Below are 24,506 nucleotides of genomic sequence, written 5' to 3'. Positions count from 1 at the left end.
TGTTTAACATTTCCCCAAACGCCGTTATATGCCATGATAGCATCAAGTCTAATACAGTCATGTGCCGCTTAACGACAGGGATCAGGACTGCAATCCCTGTCGTCATTCGGGGCTTGACGCAATTTGGTCCTTCCACAGGGAAGGGATGCTCTGCTCCCCTCTGGAGGGTTGACTGAGCTTCCCAGAGGCAGCACACACATGCATGCTGCCTCTGTGGCACTCAGACTGAGAGAAATTGCGTCTGTTACTTCTGGTTTCATGGAGGAAACTGGATATCATGTGAGAAAGGCAATTTCTGTCAGTCTGAGCCTTGCAGAGGAAGCGCACAGACATGCACTGCCTCTGGGAGGCTCAGACAACTCTCCAGAGGGGAGCGGAGCTTTAGGAAGGTTGGGGTGTGCACCCCCTGACAACCACATGACCACACATGGTCATCAGTTATGTGATCTGGGCGTAAGCTGGAAGATCACAAAGTCGCACACACCTGTACGTTAAAAACAAAATTGAAATGAATGGGGGGCCCCTGAAATTGGCTCGTGACACACCTAGTGGGTCCTGACCCATAGTTTGAGAAATAATGAATTAAAGGAAGGCCATACGCCGCCTGCTCACAGCGAAAAGGAGGACATTTCAGTTCTTTTCCAGGACACAACGCTTCTTGCCACAGGAAGTAGTGACAGCATCATGCCTGGATGCCTTAAAGAGGGGATTTCTGGAGGAAAAGTTCATCACAGGTTACAAGTCATCGTAGGTACATGAAAGGTAGAGGCAGGCAGGCTACATGACTGCCAGATGCAGGGGAGGGCACCAGGATGCAGGTTGTGTCTGTTGTCTTTGTGCTCCCTGGGGCATTTGGTGGGCCACTGTGAGATACAGGAAGCTGGACTAGACGGGCCCTTGGCCTGGTCCAGCAGGCCTCTTCTTTGAGGCTCAAAAGGAGAACATGTCCTGGGAAAAGAGGACGCCTGGTCACCCTGCCCTTATAGAGCAGCTGCACACTCAGAGTTCCAAGTGGTTGAATGAGAGCAAGGACTGCCAACTGAGAGCAGTGCAGGGTGCTGCAGGGTGGCTGGTCCAAAGGGCTACCAGGCCAGGCAGCAGTATGAAGGGCTGGGGGGCGTGAGATGCCAAGGACTACCAGCCCTGTGCGGTGGCGTAGCTGGAGGGGGTGGAGCACTCAGCCTGGCAGGGAGGTGGGCGAGCGGTTCCGTTTCCCCCCCCCACCGAGAATGGCTCCGAAGGGAGGGGCCGCTCGCCCACCTCCCTGCCTGGCTGAGTGCTCCGCCCCCCTCCAGCTACGCCACCGACCCTGTGGACCCCTTCGCCCTCTGGCCTGGCAGCCCAGGCTCCTCACGCCTGCCAGCACTGGGGCCTGGGCCAGTCACACCAGCTCTGCCTGGCGTGCAGGTAGGAGGAGCGGGGCGTCGCTTGGACTTGCCCGGCACTGGAGCGTCGCCTGCTGCTTCGGTTACAGCGCGGGCGCTGCCAGGACTGACTGGCCGCCCGATGACTGACAGCACACGAGCCCTCTGGGGGGAGGGGGAGGCGAGGGCAGCTGCCCCCCGCCCCGCACGCAGGAGACCAGGCTCAGCCGGGAAAGGCGACCCGCTTCTCTCTCACGAAGGCGGGCAGCCCCCCCGGCCCAGCCGGGAGCAGACCCACCTCCAGGGAAGGCCGACCTCAGCGCGCGCCCCCCCCGTCCTGAAGCGCGCCGACAACACCCGGCATTTACCTCAAGCAGCCTCCTCAACCCAGGCGGCGCTTTCACGTCCCTTTTGCGACGGCCGTAAACCAGGCCCGGGGTTGTGGTTGCTTAGCGAAGGGCGCGCGACCGAGAGAAAGGCAAGCGACGAGACCCGAGACCGCGCGCCTGAGGCAGTGGGCGGGGAAAAGGAGTGGGCAGGGATCGGGTGTGCGCGTGCGCGGTAGGCGCTCGGCGGCGCCTCGGCCCCCCACCCCTTGCCCCGCCTCCTCCCTCAAATGGCCCCTCCCTTCAACCCCGTCCTAGGAGGCTGCTGTGTGTGCTCGCTGACGGGGTCATGCTGGGTGCTACCGCGGCGGGGAAAGGGACGGAGCCGCCTCTCTCCTTGTACCGGGCGGGTGCTGCGCCCTGCGCTCCCTCCGCCTCTAAGAGCCTCCGCCACAGGTTCCTGGATGCAGGTATGGATGCGATGAGGGGCACTGGCCTGTGGAACGCCTCGCCACTGGATGTGGTGAGGGCACTGGCCTGTGGAACGCCTCGCCGCTGGATGCGGTGAGAGCATTGGCCTGTGGAACGCCTCGCTACTGGATGCGGTGAGTGGAATGAGTGAACTAAACTGTGCATCCATGCTAGTCCAAGTAGAGTAGCTGCTGTCAGCATGGCACAGGATATCAGGTGCAATGATTTGTCTGTACTGATCCTTGCAAAACACTTCACCCTAGACACATCCTTTAGGTTCACTATAATTGCAGACAATTGTGGTTGCATGTGGTCTCACCGACAAGTGGTTTTTTGGGGGGTAGCTGAGCTAATCAATATTTTTCTGATTTGAAAACCTATTAGTAGTATGGGGGAAAGAGTATTAGGGGAAAAAACACCTGCATTTACTTGCATGAACTAAACAAAGATTATGTCCATAATTGAGGTACTTGATGCCTTTTGAAAGACTGAAGTTTAACTTTGTCCTTCAGCTTCTCTGTCTATAAATAGGAAGCTGATATGGAGGTGGCTTCATGAAGAGTCAACAGGTTGACCTACTGGCAAACCAACAACAAGGCGGGATGAAGGCAAAGAACAGAAACAATAGCAAGCAATTTTCAGCCACTGTGCCACTGCACATTGATGTGCCGTGAATGATTTGCAACTGTGCTGTGGAAGTTTGGGGGATGGTCATTTATTAGTAAGGGGTGGAGTGTGAGCCAGGAGCACAGTGTGCCTGGTCAATTGTAAAAAAGCTAATGGTGTGTTTTGACAATTTTAGTGCCTTGTCAGTGTGTCGTGAGATGATAAAAGTTGGAAATCGCTGATCTAGTGATCCAGGTTTTTGTCTGTTTTTCCCCCCTTCACCCTTCACCATAGCATCCTATGGACTCTTTTGTTTGGTAAATTCATCAAAAGACTGTCCTTTGCTATGTGATGGACGCATTTGTCTTTTCACCTGGGTGAAGGTAGAGTAGTTAGTTCAGGAGGTTCATTGATTCACTAGCATGTCTCTTTGCTTGAGTTTAGCTGTAGAGTTGCTAAGGACAACTGCAGATGGAGATCCTTCATGGAGATCCTTTTGTTAGCAATTAGTTTTTACTAAGTTGGGAAGCTCTTAGAAAGTGGCTTTAATCACAGGATCAGATCTGCTGTACCAGCAAGGTGTGGTTACTTCCTTATGATGTTGGAGCAGGCAGAATTCCATCTGAGCCAGCCTGCTTGGAGGGCTGATTGCTCTACATAAGAACATAAGAACATAAGAACAGCCCCACTGGATCAGGCCATAGGCCCATCTAGTCCAGCTTCCTGTATCCCACAGCGGCCCACCAAATGCCCCAGGGAGCACACCAGACAACAAGAGACCTCATCCTGATGCCCTCCCTTGCATCTGGCATTCTGACATAACCCATTTCTAAAATCAGGAGGTTGCGCATACACATCTTGGCTTGTACCCCATAATGGATTTTTCCTCCAGAAACTTGTCCAATCCCCTTTTAAAGGCGTCTAGGCTAGACGCCAGCACCACATCCTGTGGCAAGGAGTTCCACAGACCAACCACACGCTGAGTAAAGAAATATTTTCTTTTGTCTGTCCTAACCCGCCCAACACTCAATTTTAGTGGATGTCCCCTGGTTCTGGTATTATGTGAGAGTGTAAAGAGCATCTCCCTATCCACTCTGTCCATCCCCTGCATAATTTTGTATGTCTCAATCATGTCCCCCCTCAGGCGTCTCTTTTCTAGGCTGAAGAGGCCCAAACGCCGTAGCCTTTCCTCATAAGGAAGGTGCCCCAGCCCCGTAATCATCTTAGTCGCTCTCTTTTGCACCTTTTCCATTTCCACTTTGTCTTTTTTGAGATGCGGCGACCAGAACTGGACACAATACTCCAGGTGTGGCCTTACCATAGATTTGTACAACGGCATTATAATACTAGCCGTTTTGTTCTCAATACCCTTCCTAATGATCCCAAGCATAGAATTGGCCTTCTTCACTGCCACCGTACATTGGGTCGACACTTTCATCAACCTGTCCACCACCACCCTAAGATCTCTCTCCTGATCTGTCACAGACAGCTCAGAACCCATCAGCCTATATCTAAAGTTTTGATTTTTTGCCCCAATGTGCATGACTTTACACTTACTGACATTGAAGCGCATCTGCCATTTTGCTGCCCATTCTGCCAGTCTGGAGAGATCCTTCTGGAGCTCCTCACAATCACTTCTGGTCTTCACCACTCGGAAAATTTTGGTGTCGTCTGCAAACTTAGCCACTTCACTGCTCAACCCTGTCTCCAGGTCATTTATGAAGAGGTTGAAAAGCACCGGTCCCAGGACAGATCCTTGGGGCACACCGCTTTTCACCTCTCTCCATTGTGAAAATTGCCCATTGACACCCACTCTCTGCTTCCTGGCCTCCAACCAGTTCTCAATCCATGAGAGGACCTGTCCTCTAATTCCCTGACTGTGGAGTTTTTTCAGTAGCCTTTGGTGAGGGACCATGTCAAACGCCTTCTGAAAGTCCAGATATATAATGTCCACGGGTTCTCCCGCATCCACATGCCTGTTGACCTTTTCAAAGAATTCTGTAAGGTTCGCACATTAAAAGGTCACACATTAAAGGTCACATTAAGGTCACACATTAAAAGTGTGGCCTTCCTCTTGAGCTGTGAATCTGAGACCTCTTGCCATAAGTCTCATAGTTATCAAACAGTGGGACTGGACCGTGCTCCCCTAGCAGACACCCAACTCCATGTACACAGGTATTCCTGAACACCTTGACTTAAAGAGATAATAAAAGAACTGGTCAGGCGAGACTTTAAAAGGGAGTGGCAATGCTAAAATTATGAGCATTTTCACACACTGTATAGTACAAGATACTTATATACTTTCTGGGGTCTTGTTTGGGCTGCAGTATCATGCATACACCAATATATTTATTGGGAGAACAAATATAATTGAACTCAGTGGTATTTATTCCAAGTAAAAATTTGCTTACAGTCAGACACGATTAGCACCCACCTAACATTACAAGACTTTTTAAAATGTCTAGATATAGAAAGAAATATTTATTTATTTACAGGCAATATTTTGTTTATTTATTTGCAAAAACACTCAATCCATTTCTCATAATGAGGCAGCCCTAATGAATAGCCTCAAGGCTTGAGGAGCTTAGTTATGTGACCCAGCCTTCATCTGCCCCCACTACCTGTCATTGACAGACTTTGAAAAAGACGCTCAAACATTTCTCTTCCTATATATCAGGGGTCTCCAAACCCCAGACGGGGAGGGGGGCAAATGCGGCCCGCGGCCAGCCTCTATCTGGCCTGCAGCCAGCCTCTGATCTCCTGAGAGCCTCTGGCCCAGTTGACCAAACACAACCAGAGTTGTGCTTGTGGGGTGGAAGAATGGGGGTCCATTTAAGTGTGTGTTTTATTTATTAGGCTCCATTGGTGCTTGGAGAAGTCCTGGATATTTGAGCCCATTCATTTATTCATTCATCTAAGTTCCATCTCTAATGTATTATTTAAATTTTATACTTAATTTTTTTTTCTGGCCCTTGACACTGTGCTATATATTTGACGTGGCCCTTTTGCGGAAAAGTTTAGAGACCCCTGCTGTATATAAACAAGCTTGCAAACTGCAGGAGCTCAGCAGTTTGCAAGGCAATTAGCAGCAATCTGATTTTTGAATAGCAGGCAGTTTCCCAAACTGGGAAGCCCTCTCTCTTCTCCCTTAAGGGGTGGGGTGATGCAGTGGCAGTGATGCGATTGCCCGGATCTCACTGCTGCCAGAGATGAAGGGAACCTCAGAATAAAATTGCAACCCACTTCCGGTTTCATAATCGCAAAATGGAAGTGGGTCACACAATTGCTGTTTTCAGACATTCTGAGGTGATCTTAGTCATGCAGAAAGTCTTGCATATCTCATGTGCCACTTATCAGTCAGATATTGTGAAATGTAAGCACCATGTAAGCAGTCTTATGAACATGAGCCAAGGACAGGGCACAACTTCCTAATAGGGGGCAGAATCCTGAGGGAACATGCCTAGTGGCCTTAATAGCAGTTCTGCATGCACTTAATGTGAAAGATTTACATTTATACCTGGTGGATTTACATTTATACCTTACCCCTGGGGGCTGGGGATAAGAATAGGCCCTCAGTTTGGCTGTACTTATCGTAAGAGGCGACTAAACAGACACCCGGTAGATGGGACTCCTCAGCCTGGGAAGGCAGCTCATCTGAGAGAAGGAAAACTCTGATCCCAAACCTCCACTGCCTTGTGGCTACATCCAGTTGTGGAAAAGGCTTCAGGAGTCAACCTCGAGGCAAAATCCGGAGCCGGAGTCCCTGAGGCAGTTCATGGCTGAACACAGTCATGTTCTGGCAACTCCTGCGATGCCGCTGGAACCAACCGTATTGGCCTCTGCCTTTCCATTGGACCATTTCAGCGACATGGAGAGGGGGGATTTGCTGCATGGGTAACAGCCTATCCTCCATACCTACTTTACCCAGGCTTCGCGCACTGGAGAGGACACTCTGTTCCAGAACCACCATTCAGAGCGTGACACCATAGTCTTCCGAGACTGAAGGATGCCAACAACAACATTTATACCTACATATATACTACATCAAGGAAAAAAACCTGACTTTTTCAACCTATACAATTTATGCAGATTAAACTCCTTTTGCGTAAATATGCTTCCTTTGCATACTGTATCCTCAATCAGCTTGCTGTCTTCCTTGACTTGCCGACCAAGGCAAGAGGCCCAACCAGCCTCATGGTTGAGCTACCCCTGCTGCAGGAGGTGCCTTGTGTCACATGCCAGCCCAGTGACTAGCCTATTGTTATTAAACAGTATTCATACATCCCTTTTCAGCAAAGCAAAGACACATTTGACAAACTAGAAGGATCAATATTTGAAGAGATAAAGATGCAAAACAGAAGCGCAACATCAATATATTGCAGCATGGAATTTCCTCTGCTCCCTTTGCACCTGTGTGGGGTGCATTGTGCTTGCTTCCCCTGTTGGGATGATGAGGTAGAGGTTCTAGTTTGGTGTTTGTGTGTGGAGTCATCCTGGGGCAGAATAATACCTGCAATAAGAATTCTGAAAAAAAAGTATTAATATCTTGCCATACATACTGTGAGGGACAAGAGGTTTTTTGTGTAAAGTGTTCCCTCTGTGTGCCAAATCTCCTTTCACCATAGTTCCTATAACCAACATTCCCTTTTGAGAGAGCAAAGAGGTATGGCCCCATGCCATGTGTTTGATTATATGAGATGTAGTCTTCTTCAGTGGCATAGCTAAGGGGGTGCAGCGGATAGCAGTTGCACTGGGCATCAAGCTTTAGGGAGCAACAAGCTGAGCTTGCCACTAGTGACCAAAATTGTGAAAATCTTGGTAGGTATGAATAATACCATCATGTTATATATCATTAGAAAGGTAATTAATGCAGAATCAATGAAACAAACTGCACTGGATTATCTGTTTTCTATCAAAAGTTATGGCCAATTAACCAGAAAATGAAAACACAACTGCCTTGTGGAACAAAAAGTGGATTTTCTTAACTCCAAACTGACCTATGAGACTGTTTGTTCTGAGTGCCAATGAGATGTTATTATGATACAGCATGGAACCAATTACTTTTTATTTATTTAATTAAATTTGATTTTGTCATGCAGGGGGCTACAAAATGTTCTTTGACCCCAGGTTGTAGATACATGCCTTACCTGTGCCACTGACTGGGAGGAGACAGCAGAGCAAGTAGGTGGTGAGCTGCTGGGAAGAAGACATGGGTTCTTCCCAATTTTCACTTTTTAAAAAGCCTGGCCATGACATAACTTCCGGTTGTGACATCACTTCCAGGACAACATTTTGAGCTTGGCACCGGGCTACATGATCATTAGCTACACCACTGGTCTCCTTGGCAGGGGCTTTAGTGCTGGGATTGGTGTGATATGATTGGCTGCCAAATGTAGTCTGTGTCCTATGCTCTGTTGTAGGAAAGAGAGCCAGGTGGGGGTGGCAGACGATTATTGATGTAGCATTTTCCTGGTGTCAGGGGTATATTGGTTGTCTGAAGGGGGATTGGGATATGGCATATGTCAGCTTCTCCTTGTCTGCCCCACATGACATTCCAATCTCCTCCCCATTTTGGCCTGTCTACCCATGAAGTTGTGCCAGTGCCTGAGGTACATTGGCATGACATTGTTCTGGTGTGTGTGGAACATCTGCTGATGGGTAGACTTCAGCAAGTGTGGGGCTGTCATAGGATTGGGCAGTTTAACTTCACAAGATATTCTGTGTGTGAGAGACAGACAAACATAATACAAAGATCCTTTTGATATTCCTATCAAGAAATAAAAGTGCTGAAAAAAGCAGGAATTCCAACATTGTGGGTGAAGGATTCTCCCTTTGCCTGTTTCAGTGTGACTTTTCATTATAGTTTAAATGTATCTATTAGAGTTCCCCTGACTTACCTGAGAGTAGAGCCACCCAGGAGCAAGTCCCCAGGCTGGGTAGCCACAGCAGTGGGAGGAGAGAGCCTGCCTCAGCCCCTATGGCTGGCAGGGGAAATAGAGCCATGGGCAGACCCTCAGGCCCGCTGGGAGGGCAGTAGCAAGGCCAGAGATTGGCCTGCAGACTCCTGGAAGCAAGCTATGGCAAGCTGTGACTGGGCGCTCAGTGGTAAACCTTGCCTATTCCTGAGCCCATTGCTGGGACCGTGGGAGAACAAGCCAGTCCCTGACCGACTGGGCAGACCGCCAGCAAATGGCTCAAAGCTCGAGGGCTCGCCCCCTTGCTTGCCAGTCTGCAGGGGCAACACCGCCCACAAACCCAGTCCACTCAAGGGGCAAGAAGCAGTCCCTGCAGCCTGGCTGGCAGGCAGAGCAGGAGGGTGTGGCACAGGTGAGGAGAGGGAGGGAAGGCTTAGGTGGCCAGCATTATAACCCTCACAGGAAGGAAGGGGCGGAGCCTAAGGGTGCTGTTCTCCAACTTAAAGTCCAACTCAGTCAGGGATGAGGGCAGAACTGGCTAGGAAACCAGCTGGAGCAGATGGTGGCTAGCCTGTTAACCAAAGAAGCCTGGGACTAGGAGAGTCCCAGATCATGGGAAGAAGTACCTGGGTGATGTAACCCCCTTCCCTCACAACCCTACTGAGGCCACTTGGGCTGGGCTGGTATTGCTGAGGCCAGACCCTGCAGCTGCCTCCTGTGACCCCGCCCCCCCCATCTCCCAGGCCTGACAGTATCCAAAATGCATTTCTGTTTTCCACCATAGCCAAGTTTCTGTTTCCTCTTTCTTGAGCTGGTATTGCAACATAGTATTCAAAGTGAAACTGAACTTGATCAGTCTGCACAAATTGCTCAGTTTGTTTCTGGATACAAAGCAAAAGGTCTGCATAGCAGAAATAACCGGGTTGCTTCCCAGAGGGGACAAAGCCCAGTGATTTGCATCCCTTCATTTTTTGCAGTGTTTGGACTTGGGAGATGTGCTTGAGATGTGGTGGTTTCAGCAAGGTCTGAGTTTCTTGCCGTCGGCATTGGTTATCTGGACAGCTGCTTCCTTGTTGTTGTCCTACATTACTGCAGTCCTTTTGCGTCATGTCGACCCTTTGGTGCCCTACATCAGGTCAGTAAATCCACATACTCTTGCACTGTTATCTTTCTGCCTAACGGAGTAACATTCCCTAGGAAAGCAGTTTATCCAAATCCGACCCCACCTTTTTTAAATGCCATGTGACTGCAAATTAAAAGCTGGGACATCAAACTATTCTGGATTCATGCAGAGTGAAATGTCAAACCGAATGTAAATGATTTCATTGTCAAGCTATATTTCATCTTGGTCATGTATGGCAGTTTTTTCTCCTACCCCAGTCTGGTGAGGGAGGGACAGGAGGGAGGTTTCATGTTTTAAAAATTGGTCACTTGTGTTTAATAAAGTGGGCCAAGTTAAAACCAAGCCGCAGGCAGGTATCTTCATGGGGGGGGGGTGGGCGCATGCGAGGGTAAATGGAACGCAGATGCAAGGAACTGGAAGCAGGATGCAAGTATCTTGTCTTGTGCACTCCCTGAGTTATCTGGTGGGCCACTGGACTATATGGGTCTTGGGCCTGATCTAGCAGGGTTTTTCTTGTGTTCTTATCTCTTAACAGTGGTACCTGAAGTCTTGATTCTATAAACATAGACTATAACTTTTCCATATTGGCACTATGTTTTGCCATATTGGTGACTAATTTACAGTGCAAAATACCTTTTAAATATTTGTTCCTCAGCCTACCTATTCCCCAGCTTGTGATAGAAGGTGAAGTTCACGTACTTCTCCTTTTCTTATGGTTGGCTGTAAATTTAGGTTAGTACAGCATGCATCAATGCATTATTTATCAGAGAATGTGAGCACTTTTAACTGTATAAATCCTGTCGTTCTGAGATTTGAAGTAGAGGGATTTGGGCTGGAAAGCCCTTAATGCTTCCAATATAACTAAGCATATATCCTTGGAAACCTGAGTTACAGTACAGATCCCTATTTAGCTGTTCCTGGGTGGTAGAGATGTAGTTGCTGTGGTCAGTGGAGGCCAAGAGGCAGGCAGCATGTATTTCAATATTCGTTCTTTAACTTTCCAGCTACAGGTCCTAGAGAAGGTCAGTTGGATTTTACAAGTATTAGATGAATTAATTTAAAGAACACCCAACTTAAACCTCACTTGTGGAAAAATTTCCTTGATTGTTTATGCCCACAGCTTGGGAAACACTAGTCTTCGTCTGGATCATGCCCGAATTTACATCTCATGAGTGGACCAGAGGGAAGAAGGTTCTCCTTCAGACCATAGGTCCCACCCTCCCCCATGCCACCTAGTGAGGTGCTCAGCAGATCTGAAAAGGGCCCACATGTGCAGCCCAGCTGTATCATGAACCAAGCTATGTTCTGCCACCTGGCTGTGTTGCTACTGAGCACAATATGTCTGTTCTGATAACGTTAATGTGCAACATCAGCTTGCTCTAAAGTAGTCCCAGTGATAGCAGACGAACTGTTCAGGAAGAAGTGGCTGAGAAAACAGCCCTGTGGCTGCGTATTCTCCCCCCTCCCATAGCTTCTGGGCATATCAAAGTAAACTCCAGGAATATTTGAGCCTAGGAGGCTCGTTCTTTGTCATGCATATATTTGCTTTTGCAAAGGACTGCCAAGGCTCCAAAAGGTGGCCTTGGATTTGGTGTGTCTATTCTGTAACATCATGAACAGGGTTCAGCATGTTCTTAAAATCAGGACTGTATGTTTCTGCTGTACTTGTGTCAAGTTATCTTGCAACTCCAGCTGAAGTTTCCCAAAACTCTTTATTTCCAGAACTCAAGATCAAGCCTCCATGAGGCAGGTGGTGGTGGTGGGGGTTATCTCAGGCCACAGAATTTGGCATTGTTAAAAGGCAACAAATCATCATATTATTGTTATCTTTTACCCCCATTTCAAAACACCATTTGGATTTTCCACCTATATGCCAAAATCTCTTCAGCTTGCCCTGGAGTGACTTGTATTTGATCCTCCATATTAATCAGCTTAGCATGGAATTGAGATGTCTTGTATGTGTGAGTTCCATTGAAGTCTAGGGAATGTAGCCAGGCATGACTGCTGATGCTGAAAAAGCAGCTATACAGTACTTGGCAGTAGCCAGTTCCTTCTCTTAAATAATTTTGCAGACTTTTGTAAATGTCACGATGTTTTCACATGAGGGAAAATCCAAAGTTAGCACATACTGAAATAGTCCAAGTGCCATCTGGACATGCGTCCTGTTGTCATGGCTTCTTTGTGTCCATTTTTCCCCCATCCCATGCTCATTCTTAATATTAGCATGAGAATTTACAAATTGAGATGTCTTCCGTATATTTACTTGCGGAGACTTCCTTTGCCTTTTGTAAAGGAGACTTCCTTTGCCTACAGTATCATACTTTGTTTTTCTTTCAGTGATTCAGGGACAACTCCTCCTGAAAGATGCTTGTTTGGGATAATGTTAAATATTTCTTCTGCTCTGGGTAAGTACCTGCTCTTCTGGAAGGTGCTTTGACTTGGGCTTTGGGGAGGGATTAAATTCTATAGCTGTAGTATAGCAGAGCTCTTCTCTGTATGGACGTGTTCTGTAGAATTGGTGCACTTGGAATTGGTTCACAGTATGGAGAATCTTAAAGAATGTAATAGGAAATTCAAGAAACTGCATCAAAATTGATTATTATTCATAGATAATCCTGCTGAAGCTGCCTGCATTGTGAGCAATGGTTGTAAGCCATGCCATTGAAAACTCATTCGCTTAGGTCTACATGCACATTCTTAATTTCTACATTTGTTTTATTGCATTTCAAGTACTTGATGGCTACAATTGGTTTGGTTTCCGCTACTTTTGCTGTTGAATGTTTTGCTTCAACCATTTGGATTGTTCATTCACAGGCATGGCTACTGTGTATGTCAGATACAAACAAGTCAATGCTTTGAATCCTGAAGAGCTCGAGATTCTGCGATTAAACAAAGCAGGCTTTGCATTAGGACTTGTCAGTAGCTTTGGGCTTTGCATCATCGCAAACTTCCAGGTTTGTGCTTCATCTTTAATTTTCTGGGAATTACGGGGATAATCTGCTCAGAGTATTGCTGACTGTAGAGAACTTCCAAAAATGAAGCATCTCCAGTTACTTATGCTATGGGGAAAAGGGGTCCAATATAAAATATGTTTTGTCAACGTAAGCTCTGCTTTGGAGTCTCCCACTCGGACTGTTGATTGCTTTGTTGAATGCACAATTTCAAGTATCATTCTGTTTTGTGAATTCTGAATCATCTGATGTTCTTTTCCTGTAGAAAACCACATTCATTTATATGCATGTTATTGGAGCTTGTCTCACATTTGGAATAGGTACCATATACATTCTGGTTCACACCATCCTTTCCTATAAGATGCAACCAGGAATTCATGGGAAGGACATTTTTTGGATCAGATTGACAGTTCTGCTGTGGTGTGCATCAAGCATAGTTAGTAGTATCCTTTGTTGTAAAGCATCACTGAGACTGAGGGCTATTCCATAAAAGCATACCATTGATAATTTATATGCAAAGAAATAGGGTTAAACAAACTCAATTGTGGCAATACTGAACAATAAAACACAAAATGTACATACTTCAATAGCTGTTAAGTATATGTTGTGCAGTGTTCATATTGCGTGCATCTACTATCAAAAAGAAACACGTCTTGAACTAAGTGCCACTGAATTCAGTGGGATTTATTTTCTTTGTAGGATTACTGGTCAATTTTATCCACATTCCTTCAGAAATAGGCATCAGGACCCTCCCAACCTAAATGGGGCTAGGATTACAGCCCAATCCCTTGTTTGCTCACTCATAAATAAATCCCTTTGATGATAGTGGATGAGAGGAGGTAGGGACGCTGTAGGGCTTTGTTCCTGCCATGGTTTTGATCCCAATCGCACATGCACACTGTGCCCCCTTAAACTGTTAATAATGTTAATAATAATAATTTAAATTATTAACAATAACAGTATTTATATACCGCTTTTTAGGTAGATGGGTAAATAGGTTTTAGGTATGCCTAACTGCATAGGACTGAAGTCATCACTCTATACTGCTGAAAATGAATGTGTGAACCAGTCCACAAAACAGCATGGAAGTCTTATATGAATACACCAAAGAATGTTAGCGCCATTTGTAATGCAATTCTAAGTATGTTTGTTTGGAATTAAGTCCCATTAATTTAATTGGTGCTTATTTTCTCAGAAAGTGCGCACAGGATTGCAGGCTTCAACAACCTGATTAATTAGGAAATAGACTTAAAATATAAAGGAAAGTTCACTCATGGTGGAAAGCATTATATATAAATGCATGTAAAGGTGAGAATGGGAAAGTCCTCTGTCATTAGTTGAACTCTACTTGCACTTCTGGATCCAAGTCATTGTATGAAACGCATAAGTAATCATTTAAAACTAGTGTTGGGGGTATTTGATTTTGTTGTTGGTTATCAGAAACTGGAGATGATGGAAGGAAAAATTAATAAAGAGCAAGAAAGACATCCTTTGAGTTTCTGCCTGCGGGGCTGTCTGTAAAGTCACAGGGGAAAAAAGCAAAACGGGGACAAACAAAGGTCAATGTGAAGCGACATTTCCCATGTGTCTCAAATATTTCTTAACTTTATTTTAAAGTGTTTATTTCTTCAGTTGTTTTGTACAGTGGATTGTACGGAACAGGTTTAGTGCAGAAGCAGCACTGGGACCCTCAGACAAAAGTAAGTTTGATTTTGTTTAAAGAAAAGATGAAAAGAAAATTCGCCTAGGATATGTTCTGAGTAATCTGTGTACATTTACTTGTCTTTCTATTGGTTCTTCCAAATGGGACGTTTTGCTACAGCAAAACACAGAAAAGAAAGGTAAGGGGTTTGTCATGGGGCTGAAACCCACAGTTGACAAGATCATTGTGTTCAGTTTGGATACATGTCCTGCCTGAGTTCCTGCCAGTCTGCTAAGCTCTTCCAATTTTCCCCTTAATATTTTAATACACCTATTTATGTTGCATGATGCATATGCTTTTTATGTTTCTGAGAATGAAGACCCATCTCCTGCCATCCTTTTCCAGTTTCAACCCAGTAGAGAATTTGATTGACTAATTAAATGTTTTATCAACCGTGTGATAAATGTGAACTAGGCACTGGTTGTCTTATTAGTCTCGACCAAGGTTTCTGTAATTCTTCCTGCAAAAGCTTTCTTTCAGTGGAACTGACCCACCACTGTGGATGGGCTGTGTGGGACCCCTGACTCGCTATGCCTAAAATGAAGGTAGAGGGAAAAATCAGAGCCCGTTTTTCCATCATTCTGTATACCTACAGACAGATAACTCTGGCAAAAGCAATCTGTAAGCTCAGTCCTTAACTCAGTGCGCCAGCTCGCAACCAACACGCACTGACAAAAACATGCCATAAGGCACATTTGCAATCCCTAATCCTGGTATTCCTCTGGTGGTAGCCCAGCGCTGGTCGGTGCTGGGCTACTGCCAGGCGAGCACCAGAGCTCTGCCTCTCAGTGGTCATGCAGACCGTTGAGCAGTAGTGAGGTAGGTAGAGGCGTGGGCGTAGGCATTCCGGGAGAGGGAGGGAGGTGGCACTGGTGGAGCTTTGCTCCACTGGGTCCTGAGCCTCCATTTCGGGCCGTCGGCCTGACTTGGAGGCTCAAAATTCTACGCTGACCCAAGGGTCAGCATGGAATTGAATAACCCTATTGTGGGGCTACTTGGCTTACCCGGGGGGAGAGGATGAAAGTCCCCTTCTCCCAAGCAGCTGCCGGCGGCGCCTGCGAAGCACGCAGGGTGCAGCAGCAACCATTTTCGGTGCTGCTGCAACCCTGGGCACTGGGCTGTTCAGGATTGGGCTTCCTGTCTGCTTTCCATAAATCAGTGCTTCTTTATACTCTGTAAATTGTATCCACATCTAAGCTGAAGGTGGTTATAACATCAGGGCTCACTTGTACTACACTGAACATATGAAGCAGCCATATTCCAAGTTAGGCCATTGGTCCTCCTTGCTCAGTATTATATTCACCGTCTGGCAGTGGCTGTTCAGGATTTCAGGAGGAGGTCTTTTCCTGCCCTAACTGGAGAAGCCAGGGGTTGACTGTGGGTCCTGTTGTGTGCAAAGTTCATGCTCAGTCACTGAGCCCCAGGACCAACCTGATAGTGGCTCCTATGTCTAAGGCAAATGACTTAAATCCCTTAGAGAATCTGTGTTATGAGTAATAAGAGAAGAATGTCTTGTTAATGGCTGTGATTCTCTGTGGCTGCTGATGGAAGCATCTCTGCAGCAAAAAGCTTTCTGTGCCAAGCACTGGCAATTGGCAAGCATTGGCAATTGGAGCGACACACAGTTCATTTCATTAAAATGAGAGAGAGAAATGATTTCACCCACTTATAATAGCCCCATTGGTTCAAACCAGTTTTCCAGAAATACTCAGCGCTTCAAAACATCAGATTCTCTGCCACAGCACTTCACAGCAAGACAAAGACCTTCTGAACTTATCATATTCATTGTGATTAACTGAACCAAAGTGTTGGGAGAAAGAAATGGGAAGACATAAACTACCTGCCAGCTGCTTGGATCATTCCCATCAGTGATATTAAGTGTTTTGAGAGCCATAGGCCTTTCAGCAGCTTCTGTAAGTTTTTGTTGTAAGGGGTTATTTTCTAGTAAGGCTGCCAGCTAAACAATGCATTTTGCTTTGAAACAACAAGAAAAGTAAAAAAAAAACATTCTTATTATATAGATTTTGTTATTTTTTGTCTTCTACAGGGTTATGCTGTTCACATTGCAAGCACAGTCTCTGAGTGGTCCTTGGCTTTCTCTTTCCTCACCTTTTTCTTTACTTACATCCGTGACTTCCAGGTAAACCAGTATTTCTTTACTGAATAAGAAATTAGTGAATCATTTTGTTCCTATGTACTAGTGAACCACCTTGCAGTAGAGGCAGTCAACTCCAGTGGCACAAGTGGAAGATACTTTATGGACTAATTGAAGTATGAATTCCTGTGGCAAGTCTTGACAGGCAAAGGCTATCTCATGTGAACAGGTCATGATTTCTGACCTATGTACTTCTGTTGGATAGACCTGTGATCTAGATGAACCTTTTAATGCACCCTAGTTCCATACATACTCTTTCTTTTCACACACTCTGAGCCACAAGGAGATGAAAGAGGAGACCACTTAGTACCTGTATATCTTATTGTCAGAGATCCCCATAAATACCATTTTTCCAGTTTTGAGTACAATATTGCCTACAGTACCCTCTTTGCTTATGAGCTAATAAAATTTCAAAGCAGGGCATTAAATCTTTATTGGGTGTCTGGGGTATCCTACTCTAGTAAAGGGAAATCAGTTCCAAATACATGTACTTTTTGTCACTGAGCACTGCAGAATGTTTCCTTTGCCTCACCTTTTTCTGACTAGGTACCTGTAGTTCTCTGCTACTTCTAGACATCAGTGTTTCATTAAAAGGTTTTCCATCAGATCTATAGACACAAAATGGAGCCAAGTAGGAATCTGCCTATAAGAAGGGTAGATCCCTGAATTTTCTTATTTCTTGTTCTTTGTGAAGTGGGATCAAGATGAGTTTGCTTGTGCAGAACATTTTGACATGGTTTTTATGTGTAGCTCTATGAAAATAGAACCAGGACGACTGGCTGACTTTTAACAAACCTCATATTTTTCCTTTCTACTGCAGAAAATCTCGTTGCGTACTGAAGCCCTCCTGGATGGACCCAATCTTTATTATAGACACCAGCAATTGCTAGCAGATGAACAAGAATGCTAGTCTCATGAAATATATGAACAAGAAAATAAACTGAGGAGAGACTGTGTTCATGATTCTGACAACTCAGGAATTTTTGACATCTGTCCTACCATATGCAGCACTTGCAACTAAAAGTTCCAACCAGTACATGTTTACAAGTCCTGCAAGGGAGGGCACCAGGATGAGGTCTCTTGTTATCTGGTGTGCTCCCTGGGGCATTTGGTGGGCCGCTGTGAGATACAGGAAGCTGGACTAGATGGGCCTATGGCCTGATCCAGTGGGGCTGTTCTTATGTTCTTATGTCATCAACCCAATCTACACATCAAGTACCAAAACGTTATACTGCTGGCCTTCCGTTCAAGCAATAAAAGACATTTTAATGTATTTAACTGAAATGCTCTTAGTAATGAAAGAATATGATTGAAATATGTCACTTATTAAGAGCTTTTAATTAACTCATGAAGTAATGCCTTTCTGGATATGAAGTAATATTTTCAATAAAGCTATAACATTTATTTTACCATTTTTATAGAGAAACTAATAAAGGCACAGATGAATTTGTTGACTGGGGTCCTTGAATTCTGAACACACACAAACATTGAAAGAAGATTCCAAAAGATCTCTGTGTATAGTCAGTGGTCGGGGAACAGGGGTAAATTACCCCAAATGGGGTAAAAGTGAAAATCTGGGGGTAATAAGGTTGCCTTACCTAACTGTGTGCGGGCGCCGGGCGGGGAGGTAGCGGAGGGAGTCAGCGCACCCGCTCTCCACCCGCTCCAGGGGGCCGGCAGCGGGCTGGTGCGCTGTGTGCACACCGCCCGCTGCCCTGCTCGCTTCCACTCACCTTCAGATGCGGTGAGCGGAAGGGAGCAGGCGATACACTCAGGCTGTATCGCAGCCGCCCGCTCTCTCCGCTCTGTGCGGGAGACTGGAGCTGCCCGGCGCTGTAGTGATGATGTCATCACACAGCGCCGGGCCGTCAGTGTCTCCCGCCGAGCGGACAGAGCGGGAGGAAGAAGAAAAGCCGCGCTGACCGACGTGGGATCGAGGTAAGGTGAGTATTGTTTATTTATTTTTATTGTTTATTTATTTTATTTCCTTACTTTCAAATCAAGGGGGTAACGTCTGCGTTTATAAATTTTTTGGGGGGTAAGAGGTAAAAAAGTTCCCTGACCCCTGGTATAGGTCAACATAACAGCACCCAGAAGAACCAGTAAAAATCCCATCAAAAGCAGAGAACCATTTCTCTAGACAAGGTGCGGATGACCCATATATGGAAAAGAGCAAGAGCTAATTCCCCAGGCAGTGCTATTACAACTTACTAAAAGTGTCTGCCACAAGAATGGAAGAGCAGTAGCCAATGCTACAAGTCTGGAATAGCTGGGAGCTGTTTGTACAGTGCGTATTCTTTGTCTTCAGTGTTTGCCTTTTTTTCAAATAGAGATCTGATGTGTTTGTGTGATGGGGAGACATGTCCTAAGCCTTTTGAGAATTGAATGGCTATAAATCTTCGGAGGGATTCCATTATAACTAGGGAGCTTGGGGATTGATAGGCACCTCTACAAACTGAAAAAAGAGACTTTGGAACATAAAGTCAAGAGCTTATGAAAAGTATATAGTAACATGCAGGATATGGGAAATAAACAGGCTTGAGCTTCTTGTATAGGAAGATAAATGTGACTTGAAGGATATAACCAAAACTTGGTGGGATGACTCTCGCAATTGGAATGTTTGCATGGAAGCATGTTACTTGCCTAAACCAAATGAATGTGATAAAAGGAAGGGGGTACATTGTATATGTGTATATGTTATAAATGTGTATACTTGCACAGAAATCCAAGAGAATGGATGAGATAGCCCTGTGGAAAGTGAAAAAAGAACAACATTGTGGCTAGAGCCAGCCACAGACCAAGCCAAACGAATATTTCCAAAAGCCCTGTTTGGAATGAAGAGTGTCACACTGGATTCCCAGCATGCACCACACCTCTTCATTTGCAACAGGAGCAGCATGGAGGAGGGAGGTTGTGTACCACCTGGTAAGTTAAGAGAGGGGGGCAGGCTTCAGAATGTCACTCACCTGGTGCTTTACACAGCAGCAAGTGGGAAGGGAAAGGCAAACGAGCTGTGTCAGCTTTTGGTTTCTTTCTCCTTCAAGCAATTCTCAGGCTGCTGCAGCAGTTTTCTTCTGAGTCTCATCGAGCTGGAATAGGATTGGAGCTTCCACTGGAATGGCAGACTGGAGGAAGTGGCAGAACGATGGGTGGGGACTTGTCCATTCACTTCCCCTCCAACTTTGCTGTTGCACACAACCATTTCAGGTTTCATAGTAAGGCCAGCCCTGCCCATTCAGCCAGTCTGGCAGACTTTAGAAGCCAAGATGGGCAAGAGCCAAGAACACATGTAGATGATCTAATCTCTCCGAAGAATCTGTCCACTTCCTCCAGGCTGCACAAGCTGAACAGAAGCACATGATAAACGGATGCCACAGGCACCAAAAGTGAAGTTGCCAATGTGGGGTCTAGGTCAGTGTTTCTTAAACTGTGGGTCAGGACCCACTAAGTGGATCACGAACCAATTTCAGGTGGGTCCCCATTCATTTATATTTTATTTTTAATACTCGTATATTAGACTTGAAGTTACTATGGTATGTGACTGCATTTGAGGAAATGTTACAGATCTGTACTTTTAACAAGCTATGTATATTCTTTATACATATAAATGTATAATGTATAAATGTATACATGTACATGTATACATGTACATGTAAATGTATACATGTAAATGTATACATGTATAATGTATAAATGTATAATGATAGTAAATGGGACTTACTCCTGGGTATGTGTGGGTAGGATTGCAGCCTAGGATTGTTAAAATTTTTTCCTGCTTGATGATGTCACTTCCGGTCATGACATTACTTCCAATACGTCCTGACAGATTCTCATTCTAAAAAGTGAGTCCTGGTTCTAAATGTGTGAGAACCACTGATCTAGGTTATACCAGACGCAAGCAATTTTATCAGAGGCAGAATGTTCAGCTAAACTCTTGAAGTCTCTGGGGCTGGCTCTATGCATGGAGCTCCATGACGTGTCTGTGGTGAGCAACCTATCCTTTAATAAATGCCCTTTGACAGGACTTCAAATGCAGGTTAAACTTGGGATGTTCAATATACACAGGCAACCTGATCCAGTGACACCCTACCAGGGGCATTGTGGTCCCACGGCCTGCACTCGGCGTCACAACATGTGCCACTGAGCAGGGTGGGGCATTGTGGAGACCTCCAGCCTGCTCAGACCCAGTACAGGATGCAGTGGTATGCGTTTAGCGCCACTGCTCCTGTGCTTGATAGGATTGGGCTTTAAGTCCTCAACAGATTAGTATAGTTCCAGGTGCCTATACTTGACAAAATGTACTTAGGTCGAAGCATCTGGTTCTTGCTGGCCCAGCACTATTGTGTATATACAAAAGCACCACTGAAGGACATACTATGCCTGAAAGTGCCAACATAGTCATCTGTATATTGGATGTCCACAACTCGAGAAGCCAGTGTGATTCCAGACATTTGTCTGTGAGCAAAAGTATGACTCTCGGGTGTCCACTGGGCTAAGCAATTACAGCACAGAGGGAGCTGCCATAAGAATGTTCCTTTGACTTATTTTTAGTCACATAAATGATTACATTATAAGATTTAGACTGCTTCCTTTCAGAAAACAGTTGATTTGTCCCCATTGCCGTAGCAAGGATCAATATTTTCAAAGCTATTGAGCTGTTAAGACTGTCACCAAGCAACTTCTGATATTAATTTTGCTAATTTCTTCACAGCAGCACCTGCTTGAAAGCTTCAATCAAGCCTGTTTGTAAGACATCTGTAATTTTGGGACCTGTACATTTGTTACTAAGGTTATTTGTTTTACTCAATGCTAGAAGCCCGAGTCCTTATTAGTTGCTCCTCAATATTTCTTTAAGGGTCAGCCTTAAAGGTGCATGATATGCTCCTCCCCTAGTCAGTGGCATCAAAGCAGTATGGGAGGACAATTTAATTACTGTCCTAGCTATGCAGAAAATGGAGTGCAATGTGGGTGGGAGAAAAAAACCCTTTAACAGCACAATTCTAAATTAAGTTTTAGCTAGTACAGATGACTCCATGCTGGCTCAGTGTTGCAAATGTGCTATTAGGCAGAGACATTTTTGGAAATTTCAGTTAGTGTTAATGTTTGTAACTGTCCAGATCCACTGTTAGTAATAAAGCTAACACTTGATATTAAATATGGCAATATTCCACACAAAGAATTCATTGTTTTTCCATTGACAGCTGTTCATTGAAAAATAGCATTATACTGGGGAAAAATACCACCTTCTTGTCATTAAATTCTTGGTACAACAGAGTATGGCAGATACCCTTAGCTGAAAAGCTTACTTCTAAGTTTCTAAGAGTCAGGCCAAATCAAACACATTAATACCTGATTCCAATTCTTATCATTTGTAAACAAGATTCTTAATACATTTAAGCCAGCTAACAGTTACTATGAAAAGATGTTCTCAATTTAGATACTGGGACTTAGGGCCCAATCCCATCCAACTAATCAGTGCTGCTGCTGCTGCTGTACCAATGGGAAGTTCCCTGCATCCTGCAATTACCACCTTATCTGCGGGTTCAGCATCTTCAGCCTTCACTATCTGACCTCCAAGGTCCTCAGAGGACCTCCTGGCTGCAACCAGCATTGCCAGTTTGTGCTAGTGACTCTTGGTCACATCTGGAAGTGTTCTGAGGCTCTCTAGCCAGATGGAATTTGGTATCCAGAGACCTTGGAATGGATCCTCATGAGGGATCCTGGAACAGATCCCCCACAGATACTGAGGGCCAGTAGTGTAGCCAGGGGAGGAGTGTGATAAGTACAGCAGGTGCCACAACTCCTTGTATAAGTAGCTGCTCCCAGTTGCAGCCATTCCGGGCAGTAACAGCAATGCCCAGGAGCTTGCTGAGCCAATCGGTAAATGCCTGCATATAGCTGTTGCTGTCACTGTCCCAAACAACAGTAACTGGGAGCTGCTTACACAAGTTGTGGCAACTGCTGTACTTACCATGGCACTGCCCAGCTATACTACTGCCTAGCGTCCACTGCAAGGATTGGTTTCACTGAAGACCTCCTGAATAATTTGATTTTCCCCCCTCCCTGCCAAAACACTTATCTGTGTTTCAAAGCTCTTGTCTGCTTTCTAGCAGAGACTATAACTTAACATAATGTGCTCACATAATCATGACAGGTTTTCCTGTACTGCAAGTATACTTCTCTAGACTATTCAAATTCCACATTAAAAATATATAGAATTCAAGACATGGAGTAATAAGGATATGTATAGAATTATTTATGTAGTGCAAAGCTGAAATGGACAACAGGAAATGAATTCTAATACTAAACAAAAGTTAATTGTATTGGATGAACACATCCATATATCTGCCTATATAAACTTTAGAACAACAAACAGTATAACCTTCAATAATCAACAGTATATCCATTTTAACCAGGAATGATTATAGGCCTAGAACACCTGCAAGCTCATACACTGCCCCCCATTGGCTCCTCATTAGCTTGCAAGAGAAGCTTTTTCTTCAATTTGCAGTTCTGCATTGCATATCAACTTGGGAAATTGTACTTGGAAAGCAATCCAGGACTCAAACTGTGGTTTGTTTCACTGTTGGAAGTAAACTACAGTTCCCAAAATGTGTGGTCTGAATTGTGGTTTACTTCAAATCCTAAGTAAGAGTTTTCCCTCCCCACCTCTCATGTATACCTTGAGTTGGGGGGGGGGGGAGAGAAGGCGCAGGATTATGCCTCTCCAGGCTTGTTCTTGTAGAAGAAAACCATGGTTTCCTGTTATGTACAAAGCCATTATCTTGCTAACTTCAATAAACAAGGGTATAACAGATTAAAAACTGAAAATATACTGTGGAATTAGTTAAGTGCTATTAAACTTTTTGGTGTAAACATGATTCAGAAATACCGTTGGACATGTTTTGTAACCAAGTTGATGTGCTGAATGGCTTTGTGAATGAGTTTTCATTTATAAAATACATTTTGACATGATAAAATATATCAGAACAAGAGAGAGAAGAACTTTAGAACTTTAAAAAAGCAGTCAGTTTTATGAAAGACCCTGGGGTTTTCTGGCTATTTGTTAATTATGGAAAAAGTAGAAATACACTTAATACTTTGAAAAAAGCCCAGAATGATCCGAAGAAACTGATCAAACCGATCCAAAGAAATGTTAATGAAAACATTTGGGCTGTATATAAAATGGTATTTAGGGCCCATTCCTAAAAGGCCATTGCACCAGCACTGAGTGTTGTAATCGTGACGTAAAGTACGTTTACAGCACCTTTGGAGTAAAGAACACCAGTGCCAGGCAAATGCAGACACCCGGAGGAAAGTAAGACCACCAGGTAGTGGTGCGTTCTTTTGGGAAGGGATGAGGCATTCCAGAGAGGGCAGAATGGGTAACGGGTAGGAGGGAATGAGACCAGCAGAGGTCTCCTCCACTGGATCCTATCCTCTGTCAAGTTGCAAAGCCTGACATGAAGGTTCTCAAGCCTGCACCAGCAAAATAGCCAATATAGGCATGAGAAGCTCCACTACACAGCCTGGGGCTTTCCTCAGGGGAAGGGGATGGAACGCCCCTTAGCCCGAGGAGACTTCTGGTGGCTCATGGCACCTGTGGGATACAGCAGTTGCCATTTTTTGCACTGCTGTTCCTCCAGGTGCCGGGAAGCTTAGAGTTGTTAATCTTCAAAGTCACATTACACAACCATTCCAAAGTGGCAGTTCCAATTAAAAATCAATTCTAATGGAAAAGCAAAGTTAAAGGTTTATGATTTGAAATTTTAACATGGCACTGTACCATTTATAGAGCAACATAAAATAAAGTTTATTACTATCTGACCTTGACAAATTCTATACTATTCTATTCCTGTAACTATTTTATCAATTTTTTAATAGAAGTTATTC

At 44.9% G+C, this 24,506-nt stretch overlaps 2 protein-coding genes across 9 annotated transcripts in view; one reads left to right on the top strand and one right to left on the bottom strand.

Moving 5' to 3' along the window:
* Positions 1-1,837, bottom strand: part of CEPT1 (choline/ethanolamine phosphotransferase 1) — a 34,313-nt gene extending 32,476 nt beyond the window's left edge. For 2 of the 3 annotated variants that reach the window (XM_066624984.1, XM_066624982.1), the window contains exon 1: positions 1,733-1,837. The gene's annotated coding sequence lies outside the window, so the exon portion shown is untranslated. Of the gene's footprint in view, positions 1-1,662 lie in introns of all 3 variants that reach the window. The other variant, XM_066624983.1, reaches the window with a different exon arrangement.
* Positions 1,838-2,002: 165 nt separating this feature from the next.
* On the top strand, positions 2,003-18,059 carry DRAM2 (DNA damage regulated autophagy modulator 2). 6 transcript variants are annotated; one of them, XM_066623715.1, is made up of 9 exons: positions 2,003-2,160; positions 7,867-7,948; positions 9,660-9,817; positions 12,143-12,210; positions 12,620-12,759; positions 13,022-13,199; positions 14,374-14,456; positions 16,506-16,598; positions 17,434-18,059. In XM_066623715.1, the coding sequence occupies exons 3-9, from the start codon at positions 9,687-9,689 to the stop codon at positions 17,521-17,523; spliced, it is 783 nt and encodes a 260-aa protein (XP_066479812.1). In that variant the 5' UTR covers positions 2,003-2,160; positions 7,867-7,948; positions 9,660-9,686; the 3' UTR covers positions 17,524-18,059. The 6 variants fall into 6 exon arrangements, with proteins under 6 accessions (XP_066479812.1, XP_066479809.1, XP_066479810.1 ...); XM_066623712.1 differs by having other exon boundaries at positions 2,003-2,295; XM_066623713.1 differs by having other exon boundaries at positions 2,003-2,295; positions 7,867-7,955.
* Positions 18,060-24,506: the final 6,447 nt, after the last annotated feature.

Source organism: Tiliqua scincoides, chromosome 4 (assembly GCF_035046505.1).
Source record: "Tiliqua scincoides isolate rTilSci1 chromosome 4, rTilSci1.hap2, whole genome shotgun sequence".
Taxonomy (NCBI): Eukaryota; Metazoa; Chordata; class Lepidosauria; order Squamata; family Scincidae; genus Tiliqua; species Tiliqua scincoides.
Note: the sequence above shows the minus strand (reverse complement) of the source record. Positions and strands in the feature narration are given on the sequence as shown.